We start from the raw sequence: 8,901 nt of genomic DNA on the forward strand, positions 1-8,901 counted from the left end.
ATGCATCACATCCCAACCCTCCACTCTTCTAATCCCCAACCCCCACACCCCGGCCCTGTGCCACCCCCGACCCCTGTCTTTTGGTGCCTGGTTGGGTAATCACTAGTTCCATTCATGTTGTCATAAATGACAGGATTTCATCCTTTTATGTGGTTGAATAGCATTAACTTGTATAGACGAGGCACATTTTCTTTATTCACCCATTTTTTTTTTTTATCAGTTGATGGACACTTAGTTTCCATTTTCTGCTTCCTCTGAATAATGGTGTAATAAGCATGGGAATGCAATTGTCTGTGATCTGCTGATATCACATCTTTGGATATAAGCCAATATTGGGATTGTGGGTGGGGTCACACAGTTCTACTTTTAATTATTTGATGAACCTCTGGATGGTCACTCATTCCTTACCAATACAGGAAAGGTTTTCTGAACACATCTCACAAGTATACTAATGATTTTAACATTTGGCATCTGGCATCCTCCTTTTTCCTGCACATGTGGTAATATATTTGCATCTATTTTTAAAAAACAAAACTTTGAATCCTGCAGGTCCTGAATATCTTAATTTTTAAAGGTCTATTTCTTTATTTGGGTGTATGTATGTTCCTGCATACATGTGTACCTATGAAGCCTGAGGGTAATCTGTCAGTTCTGGCCTTTCTCCTTGGGGTACTTCAGACTCAGAGTCAGTCATCTTTCTCTGCTGAGCCACCAGGCCAGCCCAGAGTAGTCTTTAGTACTTAAAAGGTACACACATGCTTTTCCATGTCAGTAACTATTTTTCTGTAATATTTTAATAGTTGCGTCATGCTTCATCACATGTGTATGCTATAATTCCTTAAAGTCATACCTTTATACTTGACGTAGCTTTTTGCTGATTTCTTGTTATTTTGTGATTTTTAAGGTTTTACAATGTGTTTATTAGTCACGAGTTCTTGTTCTTTTGTGAGTTTGCCTGTCCTTCCCATGGCCTTTGCCTCCTTTTCTGGGATGTTTAACTTTCTCTTAATGACCTATAATTACTACTTATTTTGTTAAACGTGGTTGGGCAACTTCTTCTTACTCCTATTCATGAGAAAATTTATTATTTGTGGGAAACTATTCAGGTATTACTAAGCAAATTTATTGGTTTTTCTCCTTTAACTATTTGCTAGGACTGTAATCCCAGTCCAAGATCAACAGTTACTTTTGGCTTTGTTTTTTTTTTGTTGTTGTTGTTGTTGTTTTCCTAGTATTTATTTGAGTTTTACATATACCCTCCACCCTTGCAACCTCCTCTCTCAACAGAAAATAAAGTTAAAACAAAAACAAACAAACAAACAAACTTCTTTACTTCCAAATGTTCATTGCAATGAGTCATTGGTCTGGGTCAAGGCCTCTGGCTTTTGCTAAACGCTATCAATACTGAATCCTCACCGGGACTCCTCTCAGATGCCCTGTTGTTGCCTGTGTCATGGAGATCCTGCAGCTTTGGATCAAGGCAGTTGTTCTTGAATAGCGATTTTTAACTTTACCCTAATAGCAAATATAGATGATGTATTAAAAGGCATCACAAAAAAATTCATGTCAGTTTTCCTTCCCTTTATTAGAAGTGTCCCAGAGATAAATATTGCAGCATAGAATACAGAATTATCTCACTTTAACATGCAGCTTCAATCCATTTTCCATCTGGGCTATTTTTGAATAGAAATTGAGAGACATATTTCAATATGAAATCAATTCTAAACAGAGACAGAATCAACCATTAGGGTTCTGCACTGAATGCCACAACTGTGAGCCAAACAGTCCATCAAGTCCTGAAAGAGTATCCCAACCATCGCTCACCAAAAGCCACTGGCCACACAGGGGAGCTCAGAACCATTTAAGATGATACACACATGGAATAGAAAAATAACATTTATTTGTGTGTTTCTGTTGCCCTCCTACATTTTGTGGTTAGATATTATATACACATAGGCATAAAATCTAAGTCATTTTCTCTTTAACCTTGTCCTCAAAAGCTCGCCAAAACTTCTTCACCGTAAAATGTTGATGGGAAAATATTCTATAACTAAGTATTGCTGATTTAGACTTATTTAAGTAGTTCTTCTACAAGCAAATCCCTAACTGATAAATTGGTGAACACATTATCTCACCTCTTATTTTAAGAATGAACTCGTGGAATACCCTATGCTTTGTTTTCAGCTCCGTAGGCCTGCACCAAGTTACCAGTACCATTCTAATTAATTCATTGCCATAGCCCCTCTGTCCTTCAAGATTTGGTGCAGTAACATTTTGCTTGAATTCCGAGCAGCCTGCCAGGCTTGTGCAAGCATCCTTGCTGGGGTCCTCTTTTAAAAGTTATTCTCCTGGAATCTAAAGCAAACATTATCTGAAGAAGAAATGGAATCTTTGAGGTTGTAAAACTCAAGAATCCTAGTGAACCACTGGTGCCGGTTACACTTGCTTTAAAGAAATGTTATGTAGCAGAAAAAAAAAAAAAAAAAAAAAAAAAAAAAAAAAAAAAAAGAAAGAGTGAGGTGGTGATGAGCTGCCTTTAGTACCTGTAAAATAGACTGAACTATCACAAGTTGTGTGTGAAGGTGATGTACAGCCTCTCTCAGAAGAATTCTAAATATTCTTTAACCCAGGAGTTGCATTCTGAAATCCCTCCTAATGACCTTAAAAAACCAAAATCACCAAATGTTACATATTATGTCTAAATTGCATTCACTATGACATTGCTCATAATAATAAGAAATTGGAAACCACACAAATGTCCATCATAAGATAATTGGTTACATAAGCTGTACATACTTGGAAACTCTGCAATCATTAAAAATGATGTAAGTCACAGTCATAGAGGAGGGGAGTAAGGGGGAAATGGGAGGGAGGGAGGAATGGGAGGATACAAGAGATGGGATAACAATTGAGATGTAATATGAATAAATTAATAAAATATATTTAAAAAATAAAATTAATTAATTAATGAAAATAAATGCAAAGAGAAAAACTAGAAATAAAAAAAATGATGTAAGTTTGCATTTGCTTAAATACAGAGAAGATAAAAACTGAATGATGGCCATGCTGTTAAACCAAGTGGTCAGCGTGTGGCCTAATTTCCTGCAATGTCTAACAAGACACAGGTTGGAAGGAGGGGTTTGCTTTGGTTTACAGTTTGAAGGGTACAGCCAATCCATTGTGGTAGGAAAACAAAGCCTCAGGAATATAAGTTGCCAAGACATACAGTACTGATACACTTCCTCCAGTGAAGATTTGTGTCCTGTAGGTTCCTGAAGCTTCCATGGTGTTCTAAAGCAAAACCACCTGCTGCCAATCACATGTCCACACACATGAGCCCACAGGGGACAGTTCACATTTAGATCACAGAAGTCAGAGGGTTTTGTGTGTGTGTGTGTGGATTTGACAAAACCATCTTTGACATATTTTCCCACGTGGTTATGGAATTCTGTGCCCTCTGGCTTCTCCAGCCTAGCTCGTTGCATCTCTTCCCTGTGGCTACACTGGGTCATCTTCACTGTCTCCACTCCATGCTCTGGGGAACTCTTTACTAAAATAGTTTTTTGAGTATATAAACCAGGGCAGTTCGAAGGTTTGTATTTCCAGCGAAGCCTTTTCTCCCAAACTCCAGATCCCTTTAGCAAAACTCCTCCTGTTCAGTCTTACCACTTGTGTGTTTAAGTGATGGATCAGCAGGCTTAACTGAACTCAGTCTTTTCACACTAACAGGGCCCGCCCACAGAATTCTTCAACTTGGCAGATGACAAGGACACTTATCTGTCAGTTGTCCTCAGTACCAACATTTTTCTCTCAACTTCCATCTGCTCTTCCAGTAAAACCACTGATCCCAGGCCACAGCCACTGTCTTGTCTTATCTATGTTGTTACCAGGGCTTTTCATTGGCTGTTTCAACCCTTGCCCATACAGTCTGTTTTTAACACAGTGTTTGTGTGTGTGTCTCTCTGTCTTTCTGTCTTTCTGTCCTATCTATCTATCTGATAGATAAGTCTACTTGTTCAGTTATTATTTATTTATTTATTTATTTGTTTGTTTGTTTATTTATTTATATACAAAGTCTCATTCTGTAGCCCTGGTTTATTTGGTTGCTTGCTTGTTTGTTTGTTTATTTATTCATTCATTTCTTTATTTATTGAGTATCATTCTATAGCTCTGGCTGGTGGTCTGAAATTCACTGTGTATTCAGGCTGTTCTTGAACTTGTAACAATCCTCCTGCTTCTGCTTCGAAGTTCTATTTTACCATATAAGCCGGGTCCTATCACCCCTGCATCTGATGTTTTCAGTGAGGTCTCCTCTCATTCATTTAACATTAAAAAAAAAAAAAAAAAAAAAAAACCAGTCTCCGTGTGGCGCAGGTTCCAGGTGGGCTGTGGTTAACATAGGCCTTTCTGGTGTTCACTGAATACACAAGGCATGTGGAGAAAAGCTTTGTGTAAGCGCCAGCACTCACTTACCGAATGAGGGACTCTTGAAACGGCCAGTGGGCATGCATCAGGTCGGAATGAGGGACCTCAGCAAGACTGGGGCTCAGACAAGTTTATTTCAAGCAGTAAAACATTGTATACACCACCACCACCCCCCAAAAAAAACCAATGGTAGTTGCCATGATATAATGGCATTGCAAATTAAATAGGATATGCAAAGTTAATGTCTAACACTGGTTGTTTAGCTCAGTTCACTGACCTCTAAGGAACATGGAGAGACACAGAGGTGGCATCACTGCCTGAGAGTCTCAGGAACTGAAAAGCACGCAGTGCCCCAGGAGCTGCAGACTCAAACCCTAAAAACACCTTGACACATTCCTCTCAAGGCCATGCCGGGATTCCCTGTAGCTTTGGACTCATTTTGCATTTTAGTTCAATTACTAGTATTTCTTCAGGCTTTGTTTCTTATCTGCACATGAGAATCAAGTTTTCCATCCCCACAGGAAAAAGTGAAGATACTTTTTGTAATATGTATTACAATATGTTTTTAATATATACACATATATTATATATTTATGCGTAGGAGTGTTTAGCCTATCCGTGTATAGGCAAGAGAAGTGTACCTGGTACCCATGGTGGTCAGAGGAGGATGCCATATCCCCTGGAACTGGTGCTGTAGATGGCTGTGAGCCACCCACCAGGGTGCTGGGAACTGAAGCAAGGTCCTCTGCAGGAGCAATGAGTGTTCTTGGCCATTAAGCCATGCTGCTAGGCACTGAGAATGCTTTTTCATCCTACAGATCTCTTTAAGAACAAGGGTAATTATACTTTCCCCATAAGTTTCTCTACAGCTTATTTTTTGTTAGGTGGTTTCTTGCTGTTTCTAGTCTATTGATTATAAATGATCAATTCAGATGATATTTAGTTTGTGACTTCTTATGTCAGGCACTCACAGAGATATGAGAACAGCCAAGCCATGGTCTCTCAAATAATTTGCCTTCTGGTAGTACTATTAGTGACAAATAGATCTGCTGAAAATAAAATATGACATAAAATGTGACAGGTGCTCTAATAAAATAAATCACATAAGAAGGTCACAGGGGAGCCATGGGAAAGTCCTAGGCTCCCAGCATCACTTGCAGGATCAGAGGAAGGGAGCTACGAAAGGTTTGACGGAGCTGATCCTGTTCTGAATCTTACAACATTGCAGCTGCCTTATCCGGCTTCCATGTGATGGTGTTTGCTTTCTCTTATACCTTTTATTTTCTCATGTTTGATTGTTATTTACTAAGAGCCTGTTTTTTTTCTAATGGGAGTCAGAAAGGGATTGAATTCAGAGATGAGGAGAGGTGAGAGGGACTTGGAAGAGTAAGGGAAGGGAAACTGTCAGGATATATTGTGTGAGAAAACAATCTCTTTTCAATAAAAGGAAAAAATAATAAAAGAAGCAAAACCATCACACCTGGAGTTGGCAACCAAGTGGGAGAAGGGAAAACCTCTCTGGCCACACCCATCTCTCCCTCTCGACATACCCCATTTGTGACAATTATAATTATTTCTTTTGCCAGGGCTGGTTCTCTTTTCATTTTCAGTCTTACTCACCAAATTTAACTGCATAGAAGGATGCCATGTTTTTCTTACTCATTTCTATATCCAAGAGTTGAGCATGGTGCTTGTCCCAAGGGATGGGAAGGAAGAGGAAAGGGGTGAAAAAGCAGCAGCAAAAGGAGCGGGGAGTGAAGAATACATAGAGAGGGAAAAGGAGGGTCGAGTCTTCTGGAGTCCCTCGGGCCTGGCCGGAGTCCCCGCTTTCCCTCTAACCAGCTGAATGAACTGAACAGACTTTTATAATATCTCCCACTTTAATTCCTTATTTGCACAACGGGTATAGTTACAGTTGCCTTTTCGTAGAGTTCTGTGCATTGGGCCAGATGGTCCTTCTTGCTAGTGTTTGGGTGGTAACCTTCGTGACCAAGGCTCTGGGGATCATGGCCACACTACAAGGATGCTTTTAGAGCATAATGAAGTTTTAATGGGCTTAAAGGCTTCTTTCTCTTCCCTTGCAAAATCTCTGTCCCTGTCATTGAGCTGAAAGTGTCTTATCTCCGTCACTCAACGCAAAAGCTCTTGTGTTTCAGGCTTGTCCTTGGCTATCTTTCTGACCCAAGTGAGGACATTCAGGATCCCGTGAGTGACAAATTCTTCAAGGAGATTTGGGTTTCAACAGCAGCCCGCAATGCTACCATTTATGATAAGGTGAGGATTACTTATCCCTTTATTCATTCTCATCACAATTTTATTGATACAGATAGAATATTATTAGTATAAAATAATCAATATAGCTTTGTGTTGTAAAACTGCCCCCTTTGTATACACTGAAAAACAAAGACCAAAAGGCTAAGGATGTACCTCAGTGGCCAGGCACTTGCCTAGTGTGCATAAGGGCCTGGGTTCAGTCCCCGGCACTGAAAACCAACGTGAAAAAAAAAAAAGATCAAAACATAAGAGATGTCATTTACCCTGTCCTCCACAGGATGGAGGGCTCTCATCCAAAGCATCATGGGCAAATGAGCAGCCAGCCTCTGAAGGGAATAGCCACAAGGAGAAGGTGGATGGATAGGGTCCAAGATGAGCTCACCTGTGCTCAACCCATGTCAGCTGCTGGTACACCTGTGTGTGGCAGCTGGGCTTCCTAAGCTTTCCTTTTGCCCCATGGTTATTAAAGAGTTAAGTGTTGTTTGATGGAGGAATAGGTTACCTCAGGAAAAAGCCAGATCTGTGAGAAGTTGAGTAAGAACCTGTCCTCCTTCAGGTCTCCCAGAGCCCCCTTTCTGCACAGACGTGTCGTCATCTCGGTGAGGCAGAGCAGTTATTCATATCGCTTTATTTCATACTGAGGACTCCAGGTCATGGTCAAGCAGGCCATGTACAACATGACAACACAACGTCATTGGACATCTTGTTCAGCCCCCAAGATTGGGGGTTGGGCAGAGAAACCATTTTGGTCATGGTGGGATAAATCTTCACATGACACTGTGGAACAACAGGAATTATGTTGATTCTGTAGGTACCTGTCCTTATTTTTATGCAACACCTACTGAAATTTGCAAGGTGCGTGGTGTCTGAACCGTATTTCAGTTAGCAAAGTGTTATACATCAAAAAACACAATTGAGCCAGCATATCTGTAATCCCAGCACTCAGGAAGCGGAGGCAGGCTGATCTCTGTGAGTTTGAGGCCAGCCTGGTCTACAGAGCAAGTCCAGGACAACCAAGGATACTCAGAAAAACCCTGCCTTGAAAAAACACAAAAGGCAAAACAAAACAAAACCCATAACTGTTTAACAGTAAACATCTTGACACATGTGTCTTTCAAGATGTAAAGTTAGAGAAAACAGAATTTGCAGTTTTCCCACTAGATATGAGTCTCCCGTGACATTTGGGCAGGGCTATTGATTTAAAATTTCCTTCCAAGCAAGTGCTTCTTACTGTGAGCTTGACTTTGTTCTTTGCATAATGGGCAGTATATAAGAATATGGGTGTGGCCTTTTAAAATGGAAACACGTCCAACAGGTTTTTTAGCAAATACAAATAGGTACTAGAGTTGCTTGGCTTGGTTGTTTGGTTGGTTGATTGGTTGTAACACAGGCTGGTCTTAAACTTAGGATTCTCCTGCCTCAGCGCCCATGTGCTAGGATTACAGGCCAACTGTGAACAGTAACTGTGCTTTGGCATGAAGTTAATGTGTTTCATAAAGCAAAGGTTCTGCCTGTTGGGATGAATAGCTCCCATAAAGAACACGTACTTGCTTTTAAAGGAATCACTCAGTTTCCAATTTGTATTTCAACAGGTGTTCCGGTGCCTTCCCAATGATGAGGTACACAACTTAGTTCAGTTGAGGGATTTTATAAGCAAGCCCATATTAGCGAAAGACGAGCCCGTTCGCGCTGAGGAAGAGCTTCGGAAGATCCGCGGGTTCCTGGTGCAATTCCCCTTCTATTTCCTGTCTGAAGAGAACCTGCTGCCTTCTGTTGGGACCAAAGAAGCCATCGTGCCTATGGAGGTTTGGACGTAGGACAAACTCCTTCGCAACTCAAGGACTTCTGACCTGCGGGCCACATTGCGCATGCTGACTCCTAAGGACTTCATGGCCAAAGGCAGGCCTGATGCCCTCCTGTGACCAACCCACTGGACTCTTCAGAGTGGCTGGGTAACAGTGGTCATAGTGATGTAACGACACTGGACACAATCGAGGCTTCACTATTCCTCCTGCCTGTCCTTGAGAAAAGCAGCCACATTCTTGTTGCTAGCATATGCTAGAACAATACCAAACACAGATGCAAATTCCACGATGTATATCTCATTTCCTTTGCTAACAAGAATCTGTCTGTAACTGTGATCCAAGTTGTCGAAAGTTGCCTGAACTCTTGTTTTTCTCCGATGTTCATGTGTGCAGCTGG

General features: G+C 40.8%; 1 protein-coding gene across 1 annotated transcript in view; it reads left to right on the top strand.

The window, feature by feature from the left end:
- Positions 1-8,523, top strand: part of Pld1 (phospholipase D1) — a 198,071-nt gene extending 189,548 nt beyond the window's left edge. Inside the window, exons 26-27 of the mRNA XM_051156998.1 lie at positions 6,582-6,699; positions 8,292-8,523. Coding sequence (XP_051012955.1) covers positions 6,582-6,699; positions 8,292-8,516 — 343 coding nt within the window. The 3' untranslated portion in view covers positions 8,517-8,523. The remainder of the gene's footprint in view (positions 1-6,581; positions 6,700-8,291) is intronic.
- Positions 8,524-8,901: the final 378 nt, after the last annotated feature.

This window comes from Acomys russatus, chromosome 15 (assembly GCF_903995435.1).
Source record: "Acomys russatus chromosome 15, mAcoRus1.1, whole genome shotgun sequence".
Taxonomy (NCBI): Eukaryota; Metazoa; Chordata; class Mammalia; order Rodentia; family Muridae; genus Acomys; species Acomys russatus.